The sequence below is a fragment of the Sus scrofa genome, chromosome 14, assembly GCF_000003025.6.
Source record: "Sus scrofa isolate TJ Tabasco breed Duroc chromosome 14, Sscrofa11.1, whole genome shotgun sequence".
NCBI lineage: Eukaryota > Metazoa > Chordata > Mammalia > Artiodactyla > Suidae > Sus > Sus scrofa.
This window is the reverse complement of record NC_010456.5, coordinates 104,858,121-104,884,456: the sequence shown is the minus strand read 5'-3', so window position 1 is coordinate 104,884,456 and position 26,336 is coordinate 104,858,121. Positions and strand designations below refer to the sequence as shown.

At 42.9% G+C, this 26,336-nt stretch overlaps 1 protein-coding gene across 5 annotated transcripts in view; it reads left to right on the top strand.

Moving 5' to 3' along the window:
* MYOF (myoferlin) overlaps positions 1 to 26,336 on the top strand; it is a 170,699-nt gene that overhangs the window by 56,756 nt on the left and 87,607 nt on the right. For 3 of the 5 annotated variants that reach the window (XM_021073852.1, XM_021073855.1, XM_021073853.1), the window contains exons 6-19: positions 1,392 to 1,558; positions 2,191 to 2,319; positions 5,511 to 5,573; positions 5,656 to 5,706; positions 6,850 to 6,880; positions 7,627 to 7,742; positions 8,389 to 8,515; positions 10,205 to 10,308; positions 12,511 to 12,579; positions 12,690 to 12,733; positions 16,395 to 16,477; positions 19,006 to 19,044; positions 21,547 to 21,671; positions 22,740 to 22,856. In XM_021073852.1, coding sequence (XP_020929511.1) covers positions 1,392 to 1,558; positions 2,191 to 2,319; positions 5,511 to 5,573; positions 5,656 to 5,706; positions 6,850 to 6,880; positions 7,627 to 7,742; positions 8,389 to 8,515; positions 10,205 to 10,308; positions 12,511 to 12,579; positions 12,690 to 12,733; positions 16,395 to 16,477; positions 19,006 to 19,044; positions 21,547 to 21,671; positions 22,740 to 22,856 — 1,265 coding nt within the window. The remainder of the gene's footprint in view (positions 1 to 1,391; positions 1,559 to 2,190; positions 2,320 to 5,510; positions 5,574 to 5,655; positions 5,707 to 6,849; positions 6,881 to 7,626; positions 7,743 to 8,388; positions 8,516 to 10,204; positions 10,309 to 12,510; positions 12,580 to 12,689; positions 12,734 to 16,394; positions 16,478 to 19,005; positions 19,045 to 21,546; positions 21,672 to 22,739; positions 22,857 to 26,336) is intronic. The other 2 variants (XM_021073854.1, XM_021073856.1) reach the window with 1 other exon arrangement.

Here is a 26,336-nt window from a genome sequence, read left to right as displayed (position 1 = left end):
GTGGAGCATAAGGTTCAGAAAAGGGCTCTGAGCTTAGCAAGAATAGGTCCATGGTTGACCTTTGCAGAATAGGAGCCAGGCTTGGATGGGCTGAGCATGAATGGAGTGGTTGTAGGAGGAGGGGTCTTCCTGGGCTAAAGTCTGAAGCAGAACTTCGGGGAACCTTTTACTTCCTTGTGGTGGAACTGAAACAGAAATTAAAAGACTTAACTCAAAACTGAGATTCAAACCCAAGCAACATGGCTTCAGGGCTATGTTGGAGCCAGGCTGCAAGGCAGGCTGATGGAACTAATTCATACTATGATGTGAGTGACTGACAGATGATTCCCTATGGAAATTAAATCTTTTATATGACTTTGCATTGTAAAGGAGGAGGTTCAGGATCCAAAGGTAGGGAGTGCAGGTGCTGGTATTTTTTGGACAAGGAGGTTAGTTTTCTAGTCTCTCTTAAAATATATTGTACAAATTACTAGGAGTTCAAACCTTTTGTCTATTACAAAAAAAGTATTACAGAAGTTTGTCACTGAGTTTTAAAGAGTTTCTGAATAAGAGAGGAGAGATAGAAGGCAAAGATGAGTTTTAGATGATTTTATCTGTACATATGTGAAGGCAGCAGGAAGGTCTCTATGGGGAAAGAGCCACCAGATGTACTTGAAGTGGAGGGACATTTATAGGTTCCTCCAAAGAATCAGAAGGAAGTGGGATCTCAGGCATGGGGAGGGAGTTTGCTCTACTGAGCAGAAAATGTCTTTTCCCCTGAGTGTGAAGGAAAGTTAAGGAGATAAATGAGGGGATAGATGTGTGTGGAGGTGACAACCAGTGGATAAAGGGAGACAGCATGATGACCACCGCAGTCTGCTTGGTGAGTTTCTCATCTGCCGTGAGGTCCCCGTGGAGAAGGCACTCATGATCATGAGGCTCAGGGTGAAAGCAGACAAACCCTCAACAGTTAAAAAAAAATCTATGGAAAAGACCTGCGGTAAGAAGGCTGGAGTTGAAGTCTCCCTGCAAGACTCCAGTTTTCCCCAGCTTTTCTCTACCTCACTGTCCTAACCATGGAAAGGCCCCTGACCTCAGCTCGGGGTGGGTTTCCAGGTCAGATCCGAGGAATTTCTGGCAGGGTCCCTTCATTTGCGCCATCTCCTCTTCTCACTGTCCTCACGCCTTTGACGTTCTCCGGGTCACCTTGGAGACAGCTGGAATGAGTGCCCAGATGCGTGGGAACACATCTTCCTAAAGATCTATACCCGAGTCACAACCCCTCCCAAGTCTGTGTCACCAAAAGGTGTCTCCTTCACCTGCCGCCTCGGGAACACGGAAAATTCTCTGAAGTGTTCAGATAGGTACAGGGTGAGGGCCATCTCTGACTGGATCCCTTTTTGGGGTTTTAGGAGAAGAGGAGGAAGATGGCGGTGACGAGGAGGAGTTGGACAATACCATCAAGGTCCCCGGACCCAAGGGCCCAGGAGGGATGGCGTCGGAAGCTCACCTTGCCCGGAGGCTCACCAAAGGGAGGAGCAGCCGGCGGATGCTGTCTAACAAGCCACAGGACTTCCAGGTAGGGATGGCAGAACCCCCACCCCCCCTGCTTTGCACCACTGTGTTGTCCAGCTTCTGGCAATTGTGGTGTTGCTGGGAGGAGCCACTGCCTGTGGGCGGTGATACAACTAGTAAAAAAGGACATCAGGGCATCAACCCAATAGGAAGAGCTCCCCATCTTTCTTCTGCGTGCAGCAGCAGATGTAGTCAATCCAGATGAGGCTCTTCCATGAACTAAAATCCCCTCTAGTGGTAGGAAGAGCTCATCCAAGAATAGAAGCACAGGTATGGCATTTTTCACAGCTCTGGCCACGTCCGTAGGAAACAGCCATGCAGTGAGTTGGTACCTCTACGGATCCAGGAAGACCTGGTAGGAGGCCAGAGTCTGAGCTATGGCCTCTGCCCTGTTCTGTGCTTTCCTAGGCCAGCTGTGGTGTATTGCAGCCCCACTCCTGATCTTGGTTTTGGCAGCCCCACCCCAGTTCCCAGCTTGGAATGAGCATAGGTGGCCTCTCCCAGTCCGAAACATTGCAAAGCTGGCTGGCCTGAGCAGTAGTCGTTACAGGTGAACAAGCAGAGGCAACACCCGAGGATTCTCTTACCTGTCGTGCTCAGACAGGATCAGTGACAACTCCCCTTCTGTGCTTGCAGATCCGTGTCCGAGTGATCGAGGGCCGGCAATTAAGTGGCAACAACATCAGACCTGTGGTCAAAGTCCACGTCTGTGGTCAGACACACCGAACAAGAATCAAGCGAGGGAACAATCCTTTTTTTGATGAGGTAAACGGGCGAATGCACATCCTGTTCTGTGAGTCGGTTTTATTTATACGCACCTTCCTGGCTTCCACACATGGGAGGGGAACACGTGTACAGACTTAACAAACTTCCAGCAAAACTTCTGCACTAAGAACCACTGGATCTTGAAGTCACAGGGCCTCTTTCATCATTGGTTCCTGGAGCTGCTGGTGTCTTTCTGGTGGTTTTGCAACAAAATCAGGACACAGCCCTTCCTCTCATGTTCTCGTGTCCCTTAAAATGGAGCACATGAAGCACTTACATCTGCCTTTGCTCCTTAATTAGCAGGTGTCTCTGATGGAGGACTCGGTGTGACCAAGTAACCCAACTTTTTTAAAGTGTCAAAACCTATTTGCCTATAAAAATAGCATAGGTTTTTTTTTAAAAAAAAAACAATTATGGGCAAAAAGGGTTTTTTTCTCTCCATACAGAGAATATAGCCTGTTCTATTGACTTCTGCAGCACTCTTCAAAAATACTGAGTACCTTGACAGTTGTTTTCAGTACCACGGAACTCCATGATTAGGGCTGTGAAGAGAAATGATAAGTTTGGGCACTTTCTCATAGACCAGTCTTACTCTGTGAGGAGATGCATTTCTGAGCATTCCCAGGCCTCATGCTCTGTTCTCTGAGCCCAGGCCTTTCCTACTGCAGTTTCCTCTCACAGTTCGTCTGGGTTCCTTACAGCTTGTCATCCCAGCCCTGCCTCTGGTGTTGGTTCTGTTTTCTGACCTCTATTCACACAAGGAGCTGGGTTTTTTTGTGTGATGTTCCTGTTTCTTTCCCTTTGTTCAAACTGGCCACCAGCTTTTAGAGGCCCCATCTTCTTCCCGTTTGTAACTTCTCCTTAGATCAATCGCCAATGACAGCCCAGGGAAGTAGTGTCAAAGCTGACTGGAAAATGAGGTCCTGCTGTATAGCACAGGGAGCTACATCCAATCACTTGGGATAGAATATATGGAAGATGATATGAGAAAAAGAATGTGTGTGTGTGTGTGTGTGTATAAACTGGGTCACTTTGCTGTGTAGCAGCAATTGACAGAACATCGTAAATCAACTATAATAAAAAACTTTTTTAAAGCTAACAGGAGAGGTGGGGGCACGGGAAGTGGATTTGGGAAAGGCTAGGAAAGGGTCATGTTGGAGGGCAAGACTGGATTGCCCAGAGCACGAGATACAGATACGGGATGACTTGATGCCTAAGGCATAGGACCTGTCAGTGCATTTATAACGCAGGACAAATATCTATCCAGCTACCCTCTGAGAAGACCGATAGGAATCTCCACCTCAGAATTTTCTATTTTATTGAATTCTTTCGAGATTCGATTTCTTGGCAAAAGGGAAGACTCAGATAACTGAGCCTCTAAACAGAACAATTCATAATCAACAAAAAGATTTTACTAAAAAAATCCCTAGTTTGCTCACATCTTCTTAACCAAGTGATTAAACTTAGTATCACCGATAGTGGGACGAATGGACATGTGTGACCTGATGTGAGATAATGGAAGTACTCAGCATCACCTGTGTCATTTCTTGTCCAGTAGTCAACTTGGCTCTAACAGTAAGGAAACACTGACGCAAACCCAGATTGTGAGATTCCTCAAAGCAACTGGTCTTGATGGAAATAAACAAAATTAAGCTGGGAGTACTGTTCTAAATAAAAGGAAACTGAAAGGATACAAGTGGATACAATGTAAGATCTGAAGTGGATTTGAAAAAAGAAAATCTAAGAATAATTTTCTCAGGACAACTGTAGAATTTTGAAAATTGACTTATTTGTTAAATTTCTTTTTTTCCTTTTTAGGGCCCCATGTGCAGCATATGGAAGTTCCCAGGCTAGGGGTCGAATCAGAGCTACAGCTGCTGGCCTGTGCCACAGCCATGGCAACGCTGGGTTCTTAACCCAATGAGCAAGGCCAGGGATTGAGCCTGTGTCCTCATGGATACTAGTCAGGTTTATAACCTGCTGAGCCACAATGGGAACTCCTATGTTAAATTTCTTGAGTGTGATAATAGTGTTGTCATTATATAGAGAGATGTGCTTGCTCTCAGGAGATATGTGCAAATGTATTTTTCAGACATAAAGTGTTATATTATCTAGAACCGTCTTCCATATAGCTCAGTTAAAAAAAGATAGAGAGAAAGCCAAAAGCCAGTGTCTCAAAATGGTAATAATTGGCCAATGTAAGTGAAAAAGAGTGTTTATTTGCCGTCTTTCAATTTTTTTTTTCCTGTAAACTTGAAATATTTCTAGTTAAAAAGTGGGAGAAAAGAGTCTCAGTTTAAATAAATGCTCAGGAGTTCCCTGGTGGCTCAGAAGGTTAAGGAGACAGTGTTGTCACTGTTGTGGCTCAGGTTTGATCTCTGGCTCAGGAATTTCTGCATGCCATGGGTGCAGCCAAAAAATAAATGCTCCATTTTTCTCTCTTAACATTAAAGTTTACTGACACCTAAAACTTTAGATTTATGGTATACTCAATTTTCTTCTTTTTAACTCCCTACCTCCCTCCCTTCCTTTCTTCCTTTCTCTTTCTTTCCTCACTCCACTCACACCCATGGCATATGGAAGTTTCTGGGCCAGGGATTGAATCCAAGCTACAGCAGGATCCTTTAACCCACTTGGTCGCAGCAGGAACTCCCCCCATTTTATTTTCCAAGAATCGACCTTCTTAAATTTAGCTGTTACAGTGAGTTAAAATGTGGTCCATACTGACCCTGCTGAGGCACTGCCATTATCTAACGGGAAGAGTTGGCTTTAAAGGTGTTTTGTTTAAAAGAACAAAATTAGAGTCATTGGATAGAAATGATAGCATTAAAAATGGTAGAGAGCCTCAACTTTCCAGATCATGCAAGTCCTAAGACATGAAAAAACCTTAGATCTTTAGTCAGTTACTAGATATCTGATCTCAAGTATACAATTTTATTTAGTTAAATAAACCCTACAGTTGTTTTTTAGCCACTTTTCCCTTTTTTCAACCTTCAGAGTTTATCTTGAAGTTCATGACATTTAAATTTCAGGGCCTTTTCCAAGGTCCTACAATGGGTTCAAATAGTCACACCTAATTTGGGATTGTCTGGTGTTTTTTAGGAAAGCCCCTCAGATTGTAGCATCAGACCCCACTAAACCTTAGTCGACTCCAGCTGACATTCAAACATTTTTCTCTTTTGTTTCAACAGCTGTTTTTCTACAATGTCCACCTGACTCCTTCTGAATTGATGGATGAGATCATCAGCATTCGGGTAACGGGTTGGGCATGGGTTGGAAGGCAGATTTCATTGCCAGATGAAGAGATAATCTTTTCACTGTTCTCCTTTCCTCCAGGTTTATAATTCCCATTCTTTGCGGGCAGATTGTCTGATGGGAGAATTTAAGGTGGGTGTCAACTGTCTGTTTCTTTCAGTGCACATCAAAGATGGGCACTTTCGTATTGAAGATCTGATTCCTGGCCAGGTCTCAGGATGCCCATCTTGGTGATGTGTTAAGGTTACGTGTTAGGCATTGATGCTGTGATCCTTGCTGAAGGCTGAAACGATAGCAGGATATGAATACCCCAGAGGCTAGAGACCAGTTGAGTGTCCTCGACCTGGGTCAAGTAACCTTTGAAGTATAGCACTTAGTGCCTTAAAGCACGATGCCAGGAAGCTGCCATATCCGGGCCCTTCCCAGAGTTCCTACTGTGGATGGAAGCCAATACGCAGCTACAAAGGGAAGGGGGCTTGACTCTGGCAAGAAACCCAATACCAGCTCCACTTTTCAGTGACCCATAGCTCTATCTACAAAGCCAGTTGTTGTATATCTGGAGTATGAAAGGCAAGCCAGAGAAGAGAATCAAGGTGCTTTTCTTAGTAACTCACACTGGAATTAATGACAGATTCTAGTGGATGCCTTCTTAGCAGTTCTACATGGAATGAGCTACTTCTTGAAGTTCTAGAAGTTGATCTGGGTCAGCTAGATGGGTATTCATACTCTCACTGCCATCAGCTAGCCATATGTCAACCTCTCTGACCCTTCATTTTTTTTCCTATAGAGTGGGGTCATTGTGAAGACTAGGCGATAGTGTGTAAAGCACTTGCACAGCCCGTGGCACATTGGAGTACCTGGTCAATGGTTATATTAGCATTAGCATTAGTTGGAGAAGGGAGGAGAGTACTGGATAGGTGGCTTCCTATTGGGGGACCAAAGTCCAGGTTTGCCTGGTACTGAGGGGAACCTCTGAATGTGAGACTTTCTGTGCTGCTAGAAAAGTCCCAAACAAACCAGGACACGTTTGTCACCATGTCCCATCCAGCTCTAAGATTGGCTCATTCATGCAAAATGATGGATCGAGGGCCTTCTTTGTGTCACACGTCAGGCAAGGCATTGGGTCTTCAAAGAGGGTAAGACAGAAATGTTGGGTCTCAAAGACATTGCCTAGTCAAATGCCTTATTTTTAAATGTGGTAATAAGGATGGTTTCAAGAAGTGACTAAACTGATTTTAAAATCTGTTTGAAGTACTTTAAATTATTTTTTCCCAGATTGATGTCGGATTTGTCTATGATGAACCTGGTAAGTGATATCCTTGTGTGAATGTGAATTTCTGGGAATCAAGAAATTTGGGGGATCAAGGAATCAAAAACTTTTTTCTTGATTCAGAAGAGGAAAGGATGCTTGGTGGGAACTATAATAGTAGCTTAGCATGAGTGTTTTTTTTTTTTTTTTAAATCTAAGATGATTATCCTAAACAGTCACTAGCAGGTAACTTTTCTGTTCTGTGAGGATATTTTGATCTTATCAAAGTTGAATTATAAAATCAGTTAATTGGGAGTTCCCATTGTGGCCCAGTAGAAACGAATCTGACTAGTATCCATGAGGATGAGGGTTCAACCCTGGCCTCGCTCAGTGGGTCAGGGATCCGGCGCCGGCATTGCCATGACCTGTGGTGTAGGTCGCAGACGCAGCTCGGATCCTGCGTTGACATTGTTTGGCTGTGGCATAGGCCAGCGGCTGCAGCTCTGATTCAACTAACCTGGGAACTTCCATATGTCACAGATTCGGCTCTAAAAAGCAAATAAAATAAGATAAAATTAAATGTAAAAGTTATTAGCTCTTAGAGAGTCTTGTTTGAGGCACACCAGGACAGGATGTGGGTGGGGAGTTGGTGCAAAGCAGCGGACTTAATATAGAGTCTCATCTGGGCAATTTGGCATGTCATGAAGACACATTGGAGGAAATGCTTATTTATTTTACAGCTGAAATCACAGACCTGTCAGCTTCTCTTTAGAGTGTCCCTGTCCTCTTACACCTTATTTTAGGTCATGCTGTCATGAGAAAATGGCTTCTTCTCAATGACCCAGAAGATACCAGCTCGGGTGCCAAAGGTTACATGAAAGTCAGCATGTTCGTCCTGGGAACTGGAGATGAGCCTCCCGTGAGCCCCAAATTCTCTACCTTTACATTTGTTTTTTTTTCTTACCAAAAAAGAGGACCAAGAGTTAGGCAAGTGGGCACCAATAGTTGTGAATCCTTCCAGTCAGTAACCCAACCCCCTAGTTCCTCAGTTTTTCAGAAGCTGTTGTTTTCTTTCCAACAGAATTACTGACCTAGTTCCCTTAGGCTCCCTCCTGGTATCTATGAGTAGGTTTTTCATTCAGTAAATTTACATGTGTTTTTAAGACTTCCTGCCTCACTTCATCCATAGAGCATGGCTCACTCGCAGAATCAGGCATTGCTGCCAAAAGGGACAGTTGTTATTCCAGAAAACTGGGGGGCAAACCAGTGGCCAGAAAGAAATGAGAACTTGAGGAACTCTCACTCTCTCTATCTGCTATTTAGTGTTCTTATTACAATAGGACACATTATTTTCTTGTAGTGTACTGGTCAGAGAAACATATGAGCATTAATTTTATAGAGCAGTTTTGAGATTGAATTAACTGGTGCTGAATTCTTCAGCCTAAAACACAGGAAATCCTAATGGAAACAGTTCTGATTGGTTTTCTTTTTCAAGTATCCATTTGGCTTCTTATATGTGCTGCTTTTCTATGTGTACAATTTGTTACCATGTGTCCCCCAAATAGCCTGAGAAACGAGATCGTGAAAATGACAGTGATGACGTGGAAAGTAACCTGTTACTCCCAGCTGGCATTGCCCTCCGGTGGGTGACCTTCTTGCTGAAGATCTACCGAGCAGAGGATATCCCCCAGAGTACGTATGGATTTAATCCTGCCCCAGGGTTGTCAGTTATCTGCATGATTAGATGTGTTAAAATCATACTCCAAATAGTGAATGGTGCTCCCTGCCACATGTCTTTCTTCTTAAAGGACTGCATGGAGTTAATTTCATTCATTCTGGCCCCATTGAAAGCTACCTAGGCAGGCTCAGGGGGTAGCCTATTGGTCACTGATAGTGGTCCTTATGGAACTTGTGGCCCATTCTGCTCCATCCCTTGAGTCTTCAGGGTTCCATATCTTCCTCTTATTCTAGAGAATACCAAAGAGGTCAGCAGTGAGCACTGCTAACTCCTTTCATCCCAAATGAAAGCGTAACATTTTATAAGCAAATAAATGTGTTTGCTATTGGATTATTAAAAATGGCTGAGCAGGAGGTCCTGTTGTGGCTTAGCAGTAACGAACCTGACCAGTATCCATGAGGATGTGGGTTCGATCCCTGGCCTCACTCAGTGGATTCAGTATCCAGCATTAATGATGAGCTGTGGTGTAGGTTGCAGATACTGCTCAGATCCCGAGTTTCTGTGGCTGTGGCATAGGCCAACAGCTGCAGCTCTGATTTTACCTCTAACCTGGAAACTTTCATATGCCATGGGTATGGCCCTAAAAAACAAAAAACAAAGAAACAAAAGGCTGAGCAAAGGGTGGCTAAGTGCCAATAATTAGAACTCTGTCACTTCTGTATTAAGAGATTGAATGCATTTAAGAGAATTACTTAGAGTGATTCTATGCACAGAGGCTAGTCCAGTCACTCCTCTGTCCTTGCTGAGGAGGCTATATCCTGTCTTCCTGACCTAGCTTACCTGCTTTCTGTTAGGCCCTGGGACGCAGGACCCCTCTCCCAGTCCCCAAGAGGCAGCATCCACATGGAGCTCTTCAAGATTTGCTTCTTTCCTGGGAACACCCACTCCCTTGTTGAACACCCTGTAATGCTCCCTAGACTATCTTTCCCTCAGAAGTATCTGAAATGAAATAATTAAATTAAACCTCACATTGTACTGCCTACTTGGGCCTGTTCAATTGACTCTGTTTACTTTTAAGTTTTGAAACAGAGGTCTGCTATTTGTAGTTGGTTAAACATACTATTCGTGATTATGTCAAATCTTGAATTTCTCTGGGAAAGTCAGACTAAGTCTATATGTTGACCTAAAGAATCTTTTCCAAATCAAAACTAGACCTGAGTTTGTTTGTTTTGGTTTTGGTTTTTGTGGGTTTTTTTGGCCACACCTGTGGCATGCCCAGGTTCCTGGGCCAGGGATCAAACCCAAGCCACAGCAGTGACCATGCTGGATCCTGAATCTGCTGTGCTGAACCTGGGAAATCTTCGGCCTGGGTTTTGAATTGCCTCTTGCCCTATTTGGAAGGACTTTCTTTATACTACCATTTTCCTCAATAAAGTATCGATTCTCAACACAATAATTTATTGATTGATTTGTCAAGTTACTCTTACTGATTTTAAGATTTTGTGGAGAGAACATGTTTTCTCTTTCTCTCAACTGAGACAAAAAGGATTTCTGAAATCCAGTGCCCCTGGTGCTTGCCACTGTTGAAAACAATTCTTGTTGCAACTATTCATGCAGGAGAAAATTTTTAATTTTGCCAAGTGATTTCTGTTCTTTTAAGGGAGTCAGATTTAATTTCTGCTGTGTGACATGTTGCTTTCCAGTGGATGATGCCTTCTCACAGACAGTAAAGGAAATATTTGGAGGCACTGCAGATAAGAAAAACCTAGTGGATCCTTTTGTAGAAGTTTCCTTTGCTGGAAAAAAGGTTTGTATGTGATTGAAATGCAGATACCTCTAGAAACATACATTTACACCACTGCACTGTCTTTGGAGTAATTTCCTGCGTATTCTTTGTTCAAGCAGCCCCCCGATGAGCTGAGCATTGTGTAGCAACACAGACTATCTGAGTCTCAACATGCCAGACTTTTCCAGAGGTCTATTTTTGGAGTGGAAAGTATGTAGGACTCAAATTAGAAAAGTTGGCCTTTTGGGAGTTCCCATTGTGGCTCAGCGGAAACGAATCTAGCAACCATGAGGACACAGTTTCAATCCCTGGCCTCGCTCTGGGGGTTAAGGATTTGGCGTTGCCGAGAGCTGTGGTGTAGGTTGCAGAGGTGGCTTGGATCCCACATTGCTGCGGCTGTGGTGTAGGCCAGCCGCTACAGCTCAGATTCGACCCCTAGCCTGGGAACTTCCATATGCCATGGGTGCGGCCCTAAAAAGAAAAGAAAAAAGAAAATTTGGTCTTTGGAAAGCTACCACTGAGTTACTTGAATTATTTCCCAGGTCCAAGCATTATCTTAACTCCTAGGCGAGATTGCCAGCTAACAAGAGTAACCCCTGGTAAATGGGGGAGCAGATAGCCCCGCAGTTCCCAGCTGCCCACTCCTATCACGTTCCTCACCACCCATGCTCCAACAACCTGCTGAAACTGGAGGATCAGGCAGGGGACCCCTATCCCAGTCCCCTGAAAAAAGCTGGGGACTCTTGGTGTAGGAAGTCCTGTAACTACCACTTTTACCTACAGAGATGGTGGAAGATTAGAGAGTGGATTCCACAGTAAAATAACAGTGTACCATAGATAGTTGTAGGCACAAGGAAGTAGCGTCTTCTATGTATTTGAGCCATTTATTTGTGAAAGTGAGATTTGGACTGCTTTATTTCCTAAGAGAGTCAGTAGCGGGTGATAGAAAAGCCTTCCGTTCTGGAGGTAAATGGGGCCCGATTTAAATTCAGACTTCACCCCATTCCATGGGCAGTTATGGAAAATTATTTAACCCCGGAGTCTCCGTTTCCTGCACTGTATACAAGGATAATGATAGTCTCGTAGGATTGTTGAAAAGGTTAATCAATTCTAGAAGTAACTGTTGTGAGCCTACTAAATGTCAGATAGTGTCCCACGTGTTGAGGATAAAGGAGTGAGTGAGACAGTCTTTGCACTCGTGGAGCTTACTTTGTAACAGAAGAAACATCAATAAACAAGCAAATAAGAAGTTGAATAATTTCAGTTCATGCTAAGGACTATGCAGAAAATAAAGCAGGGCGCAAGAAGTGATTGGTGCCAGGGTGATTGGTATCCAGCTAGGTTATCAAGTTGGACACCGTTGAGGAAGTGACACTTGAATAGAGGCCTGCATGATGCAGAGATATGGGGGTTGGCAGTGAGCAGAGGCTTCTGGACAGAAGGAAGAGCTGATGTAAAGGCTCCAAGGAAGAGGTACATTTACAGCGAAAGAATGCAGGAATGCACGGCTCGGCTGGAGTGAGCAAGGGAGGAAACTAAGAGATGAAGTCCAAGAGGTGGGTGAGGGGAGCAGGTAGGGCTTTATGAGGCAGAGTAGGAATCTGGATTTTATTCTCAGTAAACTTGGTGAGCTGACTGAAGATGCTACACAGGGAGAGACATGAAAGTAGGGAAGCAGGGGAGGAAATGGGGATCCAGATGGGTGCCAACCTCAGGTGTCTGGGGGAAGATCAGATGAAAATAGGGGTGTCAGCGTTGACTAATGGCACGTGAAGGGAAGCGGGTGTTGTGGCTGACTCTGGCTCAAGCCTGAATATCCTTGTGAACAGCAGTGGAAAGACAGGAGCGGGTTAGGGGAGCAGGGAGAAGGGCCGGGGACAGGATCAAAAGATCTGTTTGGACATGTTAGTGAAGAGATGTCTGTTGGACAGTATGTAACAAGTGCTCACTCAATACTAACTCTTGTCTCATGACACTAATCCAATGCTAGTAATCTGGCAATTGAAAACTAACTTTTAGTGCTTAGAAACAGAGCAAAGATCAAAATTAAACCCATGTCATATTTTACCAAATTGTAATCAAGAAAAGTCAACTTTTACAAGATTATTAAGTATGCAATTTACAAGTCAACTGCTAGAGTCATAATCCAGTATGCGTATATTGTAAACTTTTCAAAATTAGAAACTTCAAAACCTGCTGTTTTTTGTTTTGATGATTTTACAGGTTTGCACAAATATAATCGAGAAAAATGCAAACCCTGAGTGGAACCAAGTCGTTAATCTTCAAATCAAGGTTTGACTTTCTTTTCTTGTAGAAAAAAGTAAAAATACTTACTCTCATAGTTACTGAATGAATTGAGAAGTAACTACTTTTTTTTTTTTTTCTCTCTCTCTCTTTAACAGTTTCCTTCGGTGTGTGAAAAAATAAAACTAACAATATATGACTGGTGAGTTAAAAAGGACTTATGTCAAATTAATTAGAGAATTAAATTAAAGAATCAAACATTTGGATATTGAGGAACATACTTTAGATGGTCTAACTCTTACTTTTCAGGACATTTGCTTTTCTTCTAGAGGGAAGGGATAAACTGCTCTTGGAATTAAATATTTTCTTTAAAAATAATAATAGTGGTTTCTGCAGAAAAGTTTTGGACATCTTGGTTCAAATTTTCATAAACAAAAGGAAGGAAAATTATCTGAACATACCCCAAGATAAGAAATCAAGCCTTTACATACCATTAGTCTGTCCAAAATAGACTTCAGAAATGGAGTAAACTATCTCCTGAGAAGAATCCCCAGACTGAGAGCTAGTCTGTGATATTGTTAGCAGGGAAGGTGGACAGAGCTCCCTGTCTGATTGAAAGGAAAAAAAAATCTCTTTGACAGGTTCTGATGGCATTTGTACTAGACCAATCTCCTAGCAATGATCGGCCATAATGAGGCCATTCCTGGGTATGTTCTAGCCGGATGGGGCATTCAGTTGGCAGCCCTTAGCTCCCTGAGAGTGGAGGTGGCAAATACCTTCACGATCATCTTCAGCATCTTCATCAGTGTTTATCGTGTTGTTAGCTACTTTGTCTTGAGCACTACTAAGTGCCAGGTGCCGTGCTTTTCGCCTTCCCTACATTATTTCATTTAGTCCTTAGAGTAACCCTATGGACTAAAGACTATTATTAGTTCATTTCACAGATGAAGACACTGAGGCTTAGAGAGATTGGGTGACTTACTTACAGTCACCCAGATAGTTAGAGACCCATTGGATCCTCATCCTTTTGGGCCCTAGTTTTTCCTTTGGCCCAATATATTTGACTTTCATGTTAGTACCCCCTTGGCACTATGGCAACAAGGCATTTTGGGAGGAGAGGCATGGGCTTTATTTTGTTCAGTGACCATGACATAGTTCATCAAGGGCCAGGAAGGAGCCAGAGGACAAAAAACGCCTTCCAATGAGTGTGAGCTTGTTTTAAGGGACTCTCAGGTGACACTCTGAAGGTGCTCCAGGGGCCTCAGTTACCCTCAGGGGTGTGGGTTTGAGCCCTTCATAGCTCAGGGGACCACCCTGGCCTGCAGACTCTGCAGTGGGCCAATTGCTGCTTGGCCATCCTGGTTGCCTGTGGTCATTGCAAATGCAGGTTTTTTCCCAACTTAGTCTGCCCTTTCCAAAGCAATAGGATGTGCAGAGAGATCCTATTTAACTGGAGAATTCTTGGCTCCAGATCTTCAGTTACATACCTCATAGGGTATTCTCACAACTGAGGTCAAGTGAAGGATTCTTTAAACGTAGTCTAGACCCTTCTGAGTGGACAAGAAGGATGCAAACCCCATGCATGTGGCCCAATACCCATAAATAATCATTTTTTTCTCATGCATACTCTTAATTAGTCGCTTTCTATAACCTAATATTATTGTACTATATAATGTGTATTATATAACATATATAATATTACCAAAATATATAATATTATACTATAGTATAACTTTCCTCACAATACTAAGTGAATCTTTCCTCCCTCTTGTGGGGTTCTAACCTTTAGAGTGGGTATGCCACTAGATGGAGTAAAGATGAGAAAGAATTAAACGAAGGATGTGATTAATATAAACTTTGTTTTTATACCTACTGTGTGCCCAGCCAGAGACCATTGCATGAGTTAGGCTGACTGACTCTTTAATATACTCATGGAAAGGTACACAAATTTGTATTTGTATTCAATTGCTTGCTCAGAACCACATAGACAAGATTTAGGTTCTGGGCAAGCAATTGAAGTCAGAAAAAATTGCATCTATTCCATAGTAGATACTCAATAAATACTTAAATTTAATTGAAAGGGAATTTTTTTCCCTGTGAAGGACCCTTATAAATAGCCCACTGTGGTTGTTAAACCACCATAGTAATTAGTCTGAACATGATAAAATAAGATACACACACTTTATGTAATGTGATTTTTCTCTGCACTCATCATATAATGTGGCTGTAATTGATCCACTCATTTTATCACAACGGTATTTATTTATTTATTTTCATTGTGAAGAACTCAGCCTTAGGAAGTGCCATGACTGTGAATGCTTATTAATTATTACTGTATCTCTAGTCCTCAGTTTCTTTACCTCAAAAGTAAGGATCAATACCTCATTATTTCCTGAGTGATACAGAGATGGTGGAGACAATGCCAAGCTGTTTTGCACCCAGCTGTTTGGGTGGAGATGGATGCCTTCAGACCATGACTGAAGACAGACTGGTCATGGGTTTCAGTCCCACTTACACTGCTTGCCAGCTGTGTGACCTTGGACAAGTCACTTTGCCTCTCTGAGCCCTCTATAAATGGTAGAATAATAAAGGTATCCATCTCCTGCTGTATTTGGGTCAGATCTGGAGTCAGCAGGCTGGTTTAGCCTGGTGACCTTGGAAATGTCCCTGGACCTCTCTGCCTCTTGTTTTCTTCCTTCCTGAAACAGAGTCATAATAGTGAGGGTCCAGTGAGGATGCAGATAAGGTGTCTGGCACCCTGCAGGCTCACAGAGGATCACGCAATGGTATTTCCCCCAGTTATTGTTGTTATTGTTGCTGTCATCATCGTTGTTACAACAGTATTTGAGAACTGGGTGCGGGGTCTGGACACAAAGGTCCTGGCCAGATCTGGAGTGGTCTTCCCCGAGCTTCCAATGGATGTGGGATCAGCCACCCAGGAGTCTGGGGCTGTGTGGCCAGAGGGGCAGCTCATCTTAACGACAGTGGTTTGGAGCATGGCCACAGGCAAATTCCCTGATCTCTGTGAAAAACTATTTCTGTAACTGAAATGAGTTGTCAAACTGGATCAGTGTTTTTCACAGGGTGGTTGGAGGACCCTCTGCATCAGAATCAGCTGGGATGTATACTTGCTATAAGTGCAGACTGTTATTCTTTTTATTTTTTAAATGATTTTTATTTTTTCCATTAGAGTTGGTTTACAGTTTTCTACAGTATAGCAAAGAGACCCGGCCACACATACACCTATACATTCTTTTTCTCACACTATCCTCTATCATGCTCCATCATAAGTGACTAGATCTGGTTCCCAGTGCTATACAGCAGGAGCTCATTGCTTATCCATTCCAAAGGCAATAGTTTGTCTCTATTAATCAGACTCTTATTCATCACTCCTGTTTTTATTGAGTCAAAAACTTGAATGGAAGATGATGGGGTGGTTTTTATTTTTATTTATTAATTTTTTTTCTGTCTTTTTGTCCTTTTAGGGCCGTACCCACGGCATATGGAGGTTCCCAGGCTAGGGGTCTAATTGGAGATGTTGCTGCCGGCCTATGCCAGAGCCACAGCAATGCCATATCCGAGCTGCCTCTGCAACCTACACCACAGCTCACGGCAACGCCGGATCCTTAACCCACTGAGTGAGGCCAGGGATCGAACCTGCATCCTCATGGATGCCAGTCAAGTTCGTTAAGCACTGAGCTACAACGGGAACTCCAACAGTGATTTTTAAGGTACGGTAAAGCCTGAGGTCTACGGGACAGGATGATTTCTGAGGCCTCGGGTCTTTTCCAACTGTATCTTGTTATTGTTGAAATGAAGATCTGTCCTTGAAGGTGGAGGCCTTAATCTGTTCTTTTAAACAGGGACCGTCTTACCAAAAATGATGTCGTGGGAACAACATATCTGTACCTGTCTAAAATCGCAGCCTCTGGTGGGGAAGTGGAAGGTGAGTCACACAGCAGAACAAGAACAAAATAGGCAGAGAATTTCTAGAGAAGGAATGAACTGGGGTAGTCACTTGGCAGTGGACTTGGTTTCCCAAAAGCCAAATGTGATGAGCCTTGTGAATCATTTCAGTGATGTTTGGATGATGACCAGCAAAACAGTTGATTAGTAATTAATAATTGAGGCAACAGTTTAAAAATTTTATCTTTCTTGCTCCCACCAAAAATTCTTTCCCATTAGCTCTTTTACAAATTTTTGAGTGTCAATAGAAAGTGCCCCCCCCCTTTTGAGTTGCATTGATACCAGTCTATCCAAATATAAGATAATACTCCCTTCTCTGGTGACTTTCTTGGCAAGAACAAGGGGGTCCAAGGGCAATGAACCATGTAGTCTCCACTCCAGATAATATGTATTTTGTTTTCATGCATTTTATGCTAACAGGCACTGATAACCAATATCTTTTTCTTTTTGTTGTTTTCTATACTGAGAACTAATTGCCTGTACCTGGCATTCTGGTTCTGTGCATAAGTCAGAAATTATAATGGAGAATGAAGGAGACAAATTATGATCATAGCAGATAAAATTTAATGTTAACACATTAATAATATCAGAGGCTTATCGTTTGTTACCAAAATTAAAGTTGAAATTCTTATAATTACCAATAGATTAAACACATTGAGTAAAGTAAGAGAATTTGAAACAAAACTTTGTTTTAGGAAACCTAAGGTTCCTCTTGTCCTCGTCTTGTTTAGGACATCATAGGTTTTTTTAAAATGTATTGTAAGCCAGGTAGTAGACAGTATGAATAAGAACCCAGAATGTAATAAGATTTAGTGAAAAAGATAGATTTCTCCTCTTAAGAAGAAGGAGGGGAGTTCCCATTGTGGCTCAGCAGTAATGAACCCGACTAGTATCCCTGATGTTTTGGGTTCGATCCCTGGCACTGCTCAAGGGGTTAAGGATTCGGCATTGCCTTGAGATGTGGTGCAGGTGCTTCTTGGATCTGGCGTTGCTGTGGCTGACTGTGATGTAGGCTGGCACCTGCAGCTCTAACTCAGCCCCTAGCCTAGGAACTTCCATATGCTGTGGGTGCAGCCTTTAAAAAAAAAAAGGAGGAAGGAAAAAAGGTGATTAGAAAGTCCAAGAGAAATAAAGAGCTGAACCAACACAATGTACCCAAATATGAAGTCAGGTATAGCATTATTTTAAACAAATGATAAAAGAAAGAAAGGTAAACATTCTGTGCTACGTGGCATAGGGGACATGCTGCTGGACCTGTACAGAGGACATGTAATTATGACTCTCCTTTTCTCTGCAGAAAACAATACTTACATGGTTGTTATAATGTAAGAACTATAATTGCTTTAAATTTTTGTTGTTGTTGTTAAACTTGTAATCAAAGCACTAAACAGAAGGTAAATGTCATTGCCTCTTACAACGTAAAAGTACAGAAGAGGGAGCTTAGAAGCGAAAAGGAGAAGGGGAGAGTAGAGGGAGGTTAGGTATACTGTTAGCCTCTTATCAAGTGAGGGATCCAGACATAAAAGTTAGATTAAGTCACTGGTTAGATGAAGATTGGTTAAGACTGGATTAAATTTATTGGTTAAAGGTAACCAATAGAGTAATTAAAAATCATGCTATAACTGTATGGGAAGGAGGGTAAAAATTAAGTTCATTTATCATTAGCAGGAAGCATTAAATAATTACATAAAAATAATTATTCTAGAAGTAGTTGAATAAGCATTTTTCTTAGTGATGTGATGCTAACACCCAGAAGAACTAAAATCAAATCCCTACAAGCAGTTTCAGCCCCTGACTCTGAGGCCTTCTTCTCTCATTGCAGGCCCTACAGACAGGCTGTAACAGGGTCTCAAAATAACAATGAGCAGGAGTTTCCCATTGTGGCTTAGTGGGTTAAGAACCCGACGTAGTGTCTGTGAGGATGTGGTTTCAATCCCTGGCCTCACTCAGTGGGTTAAGAGCCAATGTGACTGCCATTCAGTCCCTACCTAGCCAGGAACTTCCATTTGTCCCAGGTGCAGCTGTAAAAAGAAGGAGAAAAAAAATACAACAATAGTGAGCAACAACCATCCCCCTAAAAGAAACAGATAATGTACCATAAACTATAGGCCCTTTGCCTACATAGCCTTAGCCTAAACTAACTTAGAGTCTCTGGTCAGACACAGGACAAGTCAGTGTTTTATTAAAATCCTAACATGTTGGTTACCTCCCAGGCCCCCTTTGATGGTTGGAAGCTTGTTCTCGGATGCTTTGCTGCCTTGGGGCTCATGAGATTGGGTTGTTTCCTGTGTGGTGGTACTGCCATGTGTCAAAGTCTTGAGCCAGTTTGCATTTAACCAGCGACATTTGTGTAAATTACAGAAGGGCCATGTGATTGGAGTCTGAATGTGGGATTTTTCTGGTGCTGCTAAACCACTTACCAAGCATTGGATTTGATTAACTTTTTCAGTGTCTCTTTTATACTGGCCGTGTTTCCCTTGTTTAACCAACCGTATTTTTACTACTTAGATTTCTCATCCTCGGGATCTGGGGCTGCATCATATACAGGTTTTATGCTTTGTGATTTTGCTATCTCCTGGATCTTTCTGTTTACTATGGTTAAGAATTTATCAACTGATTGACTTTAGCACCTTTTTTTTTTTTTTTAACATTTTGCTGTCTTAAAATTGGTTTTGCTAGAGTAACACTTTTTATATTCATGTTATATATAGAGAGAGTTGTCCTGCAAAGCTCAGTTTACACAGATGGTGCTAACTCAGCTTTGCTACATGCCTCATGTTTTCACATGCATACCATCTTGTTTGGCTTCCTTGTAAATAATTGCATAACTTTTTTTGTTATGTTGTTTATTTATTGTTGTACATGTTCTCCACTTTGTACCTTGAAGGTTTTCATCTTCTATGTGGAGTCATAACACGTCCTTGGATTTGCACAGTCCTCGCCATTCTTTGCAAGTTTGCTCGATGTTCTCACACTTGACCATCACAACATGCTTAAGGCAGATGTTGTTTTTCCCCAATAGATGAAGACTCTGTGATTTAGAGAGATCTGTCTTCTTTCAGATAAACTTGATAATCCCAGCCATGCTCACGACCCAAGGTTGTAGGCAGAGGGAAAAGAGAGATTGCATGTGAGAAAGTTTGCAAATTGTCTGCCTTTATGTTATTGGCACAACTTGTTTGTTTTTAAAAATCCATGTCAGGAGTTTCCCTTGTGGCTCAGCAGGTTAAGAACTCGATTAGTATCCACGAGGATTCGGGTTCAATCCCTGGCTTCATTCAGTGAATTAAGGATCTGGTGTTGCCGCAGCTGCAGCATAAGTCACAGACACAGCTTGGATCTGGCATTGCCATGAGCTGTGGTGCAGGTCGAAGATGTGGCTCGGATCCTGCATTGCTGTGGCTGTGGTGTAGTCTGGCAGCTGAAGCTACAATTCGACCCCTAGCCTAGAAACTTCCATATGCTGCAGGTGCAGCTCTAAGAAGCAAAAAAAAAAGGAAAAGAAAAAAAAATTAAATTTATCTCATTATCTTATTATCAGACTTTGCACGAATATTAAATAGTCCTTAGGTTTGTAAGGAAGTTGGCATATTTGGTAATACTTCATTCTTTCATTCATTTGTTCAAACCAATCAAAGACCATTTATGTGGTAGTACTCCAAGGTAGAGCCAGGTGTTTAGAGAGTCAGAATAAAACATGTTTGAATCCTTCCCCACTTACCAAAGAAATATATAATGTAATCACAGAGATAAGCAGCTATGTAAAGTTCAAAAATTAAAATACAAAGTTACAACCTATGGAAGTCCAGAAAGCAAAGGAGCCACAAAGAGGTGAAGAAGATGGCAAACTACATGTGTATAGACCTTGCTCAATTGTTTATTAATGGGCATCTGCTCCCCGATATTCCATATTTATCTTTTTCCCTTAGTTTTAAGCATAGAGTTGGAAAGGGTGATAGAGGAGATCTGGTCAACCTCTCATCCACGGAGGAATAGACTCAACAATATACTGAGGAGCAGGCTGAAGTCTTGGCCTTAGCAGTTCCTCTGTCCCCAGTGCAATCCATCCCATTGTTTGACATCACTGATTCATAGAAAGATCTTCTTTACATTGAGTGAACCAAAGCTGGCCTTGTAGTTCTCAACAGTGGTCCTTCCCCTGCTTTTTTCCAGCATCCGTGGCACATGGAAGTTCCCAGGCCGGGAATTGAACCTGTGCCACAGCAGTGACCCAAACCACTGCAGTGACAGCACCTGATCCTTAACCTACTGTACCACAAGAGAACTCCCCCTTCACCTGCTTTGGGAAGCAAGTCTATCCTTCCTCATAAGGAAGTCATGCAGATGGCTGGAGGCCACTCTCACATTTCCGCATCTTCACCCTCAATCTCCCTTTGACTCTGCTATTTCCTTGCATTACTCTCCTTGTTGGAGAGCAGTTTTGCTGAGACCAGGCGGCAGAAATACAGAGCATGGTGGATACTCACCAGAAACAGAATGTCAGGAATGGAGACTTCATGTTGCTTGTGAATATGGTCATAACCGTAGGCAGGCAGTTTATTGTTATATGTATACATTTTAAATGTCCTGTGTTTTTAATAGCATCTGCCAGATTTATACTAACTACCTGAGGCTAAATGACCTTTTGGGGGAACAAATGAAGTTAATCTGATATATGTCATTTAAATGACTTTACAAAAACAATATAGTCTTTACCCCAGTTAGCAATGACGTGTTTACTATGCCAATTAAAACTTGCAAAAAATGTGAAGATCAACTTCTTCTTATTCTTTCACTTAAATAGCATCATCTTTTTGTAAGAATAACATATTTACCTGAACTACTCCCCAGATGTTGTTTATTTAATATTTTAAAGCTTATTCCTTATTGGGAACTATGGGAAATCTCACAAGTGTTTAAAATTTGCACTAATACAACTAACTCACGAAAAGGAGGAAAACAGTCTCACCCAGCTAACTAATAACTAATATCTATTTCAACAGATTGAGTGTTAAAAGCCTCAAACCTAATGATGATGTTATCTCTCAGCGAATACAGGAGAAACAGAGGTGGGCTTTGTTCCGACATTTGGACCTTGTTATCTGAACCTTTATGGAAGTCCCAGAGAATACACGGGATTCCCAGACCCCTACGATGAGCTAAACACAGGAAAGGTTAGTTCTTCAGTTAAGGTTTGTTTTTAATGAGCACTGATGAATGTGCTTCCTTCTTCTAATGGTTATAATTAAGTCTCATATTTAGGGAACACCCTGCCCCCAGCAACTCACCAGATGGTTGATCAAGGGTTGAAGCATAGATGCCTCATGCTCTTCAAGCCTGAGAATGCAGGGATAGGAAAGGCGCCTGGAGATGATCCAGTGCAGCAGTGGCCAGTGCATCACACGGCCATTCCCCCGTCCCAGACTTGGGGCAGATGTCAGTAACCAGTGTTGGCTCTTTCTGAAAAGCAAATGTGCTGCCTGAGTATTCTGTTCAACACCATGTTCTAGGAATTTGCCACATGATCAGAGGTGACATGCTTGATACTACTATCCCTGATCTGGTCCAGCCTCTTCATTTTATAGATGAGGACCTGGAGGCCCACATTCTGCCTATTAGCTCTCAGAGCCCACGGAAGGGACTAAGATAGAGAGAAAGCCCTGGGGGCAGGGGTCGGGTGGAGGTGGAGGGCAGGCTGTGGAAGTGGAAACCTTCCCTTCCTCTCTGGAGGGTTCTGTTGCCAACAGCGCTGGGTATGGTGGGAGGAGTATCCGCTATTAACACCCACACTCAGCCACACCCAGAACATCTTCCTCTTTTATTTCCTGGCTACCCTGGGACTTGCCCTGGTTGCCGACATGACAACCTCCCTATTCTGAGAAGAAGAGAAAAGGAGTCAAGTTAATGCAGATAAAGGCAGAGCTGAAGTATGATGAGGGAGACTTTGAGCCCCTTCCATTCCCACCCCAGCTCCCCCTTCTAAATCTACAGCGTAGCTTGAAAGCCTCTGACCATAGTCAGGGCTGAGAGCCCTTTCAGCCCTGGCTACCCAGCTCTCTTTGGAATCCTTTCTGAGGGCCTTGGCTCTTAGAAACCAAAGACCAGCTGAGAAAGTTCATCGTAGGAAGGAGAAACTTTAAGTTGTAACTGGATTAGCTTTACTACAAAGGCAGAGTATTTTTTTTTTTTTTTTTTGCTGTTATTCAGGCCTAGAGGAATAATCCTGTGCTGTTGCTTTTCAGGGGGAAGGAGTTGCCTACAGAGGCAGAATCTTTGTTGAATTAAGCACTTTGCTCGAAAAGACACCACCAGATAAAAAGCTTGAGCCCATTTCAAATGATGACCTGCTGGTTGTGGAGGTAAATGTTGGAATGTGGATGCTTGCTATGGAAAGGGTGTTGCAGAGGGTTGGTGGTGGATCGGCTAGTACCGGAGCAAGCAGGCCTGAAGGGGCATCCTGGGATTGAGGGCTTGGTCAGCTGTGGCAGAGGTGGAGAGAGACCAGAGTTACAGCTGGTTTCCCTCAATAGCCTCTCGATCTGCCTACAACAGCCCTATGGGGGTGATGAGATTTGCTTCACCTTTGAAATGTTAATACCTGAGGGAAAACCTGTAAGAGCAGTGATAGCCTGAAACTGAATGGCCTGTTTGCTACCTGGGCTTGGGTGTACGGTGGGGGTACAAGAGCCGTTCCAAATGGTCTAGCAGCCATCAGTAGTCACTTTCATCTTCAGAATAACTACCATAGGGAGTTCCCATCGTGGTTCAGCAGAAACGAATCTGACTAGTATCCATGAGGACGCAGGTTCAAACCCTGGCCTCAATCAGTGGGTTAAGGATCTGTCGTTGCTGTGAGCTGTGGTGTAGATCGCAGACGTGGCTCAGATCTGGCATATGGCTGTGGCATAGGCTGGCAGCTACTGCTCTGATTCGACCCCTAGCCTGGGAACCTCCATATGCCTCAGGTGTGGCCCTAGAAAGACAAAAACAAACAAACAAAACCCCTGCTCTATCTCAGGCTTCCCAACGTGTGGAGACATGTTTATATTAATGCCGACATCACAGCAGCTCTGAGCCCAACCCTCCTTGAAGACAAGAAGTCTTCCAGGTCTGCCTCCCCAACAATTTTTTTTTCTTAAATCAGCTCTTTCCCCACTATGGAGACAACGTATGCATAACATCCATGATCCATATGATGTATTTTTTCCCAGTAAATTCAAATGTCAGTGTAATTAATTCAAGGCGATAAATACAAAAAGGAGAGGATTCTTATCATGAAACAGGTAAATGCCAAATTTTTCCTTGTCAGTTAGTTGACATCAGCAGTACTGAAGTGTTAGCATGGGTGATGGCTAGCCCAGTATTAAATTAACTCTGTTGTTCACTGAATCATGTCCAGCATATCCTATACCATTATTATGGTTGTTACTGTTTTTGATAAATCATGCTACTTGAATTTCTTTTTACTTTTTAACTCAAAAAAATGGATATATACTTTGCTGTACAGCAGAAATTGGCACAACATTGTAAATCAACTATACTTTAATACAAAATGTAAGAAAAATGGTATATAATTGACATATAGCATTGTGTAAGTTTGAGGTGTGCATCGTGTTGATGGGATACGTTTGTACATTGCAATAGCTAGCTGTAGCCTTCCTAACACCTCCATCATGTCACCGTATTATCATTTCTTTTTTGGGGGTGAGAACTTTTAGGATCTAGTCTCTTAGCAACTCGCAAGTATGTCATATGGTATTACTGATTGCAGGGCTGTGCCTTAGATCTCAAGAACCGATTCACCTTCTAACTGCAAGTTTGTGCCCTTTGATCAACATCTCCTCACTTCCCCCAGCCCCTAGTAACCACCCTTCTGCTCTCTGCTTCTGTGGATTCAGGTTTTTTAGATTCCACATGTATGTGATATACAGTATGTATCTTTTTTAGTCTGACTCATTTCATTTAGCCTGATGCCCTCAAAGTCCATCAGTGTTGTTGCAGATAGAGGATTACCTTCTCTCTTGTGGCGGAATAATAGTCCATTGTATCTGTATACCACCTCTTCCTCAACTATTTCTAAGAATCTTGGGTTAATGCTTACATGTTCCAGAAATCTGAATTGCCTGCCGAGCAGCCAGCTCACCAATGCCCCCTGCCCAGGACCTCTCCTAGCTGGGTTCCACTCCCTGCCCACAACTCCCTCAGGCTGCTGCCCTCCCCTTTACCCTGCATTCCAAGCAGGGGATAGGCCCTTCATTACATCAGAAACCAAATAGCGACTTTAAAAATGCTCTTACTTCCAGGTCTAGGATAGGAATCAGGAAATGCAGTCAAATGAATTAAGTTGAAGTGGCTGCCAAGAGTGACTCTTCTCAGAGCCCTAGGGCTCAGATCAGCTTTCTGGGTTTCCCTCCAGGCTACTTCCTTGTGGCAGGACTCAGCGCTTCCTTTGCCCCAAACTTCAGTCCCACCTTTGCACATTGTCACCTCAAAAGTCAACATTCATGGAGTTCCCACTGTAGCACAGTGGGTTAGTGATCCAGCATTGTCTCTGTCATGTTGCTGGTTCGATCCCCAGCCTGCAGCAGTGGATTAAGGATCTGGCATTGCTACAGCTGTGGCAGAGGTTGCAGCTGTGGCTCAGATTCGATCCCTGGCCTGGGAACTTCCATATGTCATGGATGCAGTCTGCATTTAACTGCCATGAGTTCCCAACCAACCACAGGCTCTGCTTCCATCTAGTAGTATCATGTCTGCCTATGATAAGATCTGCCCCTTTCAGGATGACTCATCAGGAGAACATCCACTGCCTGTAGAGGAAAATCTCCCTTCTCCCCCAGAGCCCCAGGACCTTGCCCGTGGACTCCTAACAATACAGTGCATTAATCCAAAGCAGTATATTCTAGATTCTTCAATCTTGGCATATTTGGAACATCAGTAGTCCAGCTCTTCATGAGCTGCACAAGTTCAATCCAGTTCCTGCATCTTCCCAGTAAGGGGAGAAGGTTGGCTGCACATTTTTTCCTGAGCTTGTCTCCGTCTCCACCCCTCAGCCTCAGAAAGGAACACTGACATCACCACGAGAGCAAGCCACAGGGCATCAGGCTAACTTCACTCAGGGAAAGAAACATTTCTCCCCCAAATTAGCAAAGATTATAACATAGCCCCACCTAACAGTTTATGTCACCAAATAGAACAGCTGAATTCAGGTGTTTTTGTTAGGGGTCGAATCCGAGCTGTAGCAGCTGGCCACAGCCACAGCAACACCAGATCCACGCTGCATCTGCGACCTCCGCCACAGCTCACAGCAGTGCCAGATCCTAAACCCACTGAGTGAGGCCAGGGGATTAAACCTTCGTCCTCAAGGATACCAGTGAGCCACGATGGGAACTCCGAATTCAGGTTATTTAAATTGCAAAAGACCCACGCTTGGTATTTGCTTTACAGTAACACTAAAGATCTACCTAAGGAATTTTCCGAAAGCAAAGCAATGGTCTACCTCAAATGTGAATTCACATCTCTGCCTCCGGAATCAGAAATTACAGCTTATAAGTCACAATTTTTCCAGTTTTTCTGCATGAATGTATCCAATAAAAAATCTTAGGGCATTTTTTTTGCTGACTCAACCTCTTAAACAAGTGGATATAAAGGCCAGGTGATTACAATAACTCATTAAGAGATAACTCTTCAAGAAATTACCAAGTTGTTCCCCATCACCCTATTCCTCATCCTTCTCCCATCCCCACTGATAGACAGATACGTAAATAATACCATTTTGTTATTTATACCATAATATCCATGGCACTATAATGCCCTTCATGGATTTCACATTAATGGTG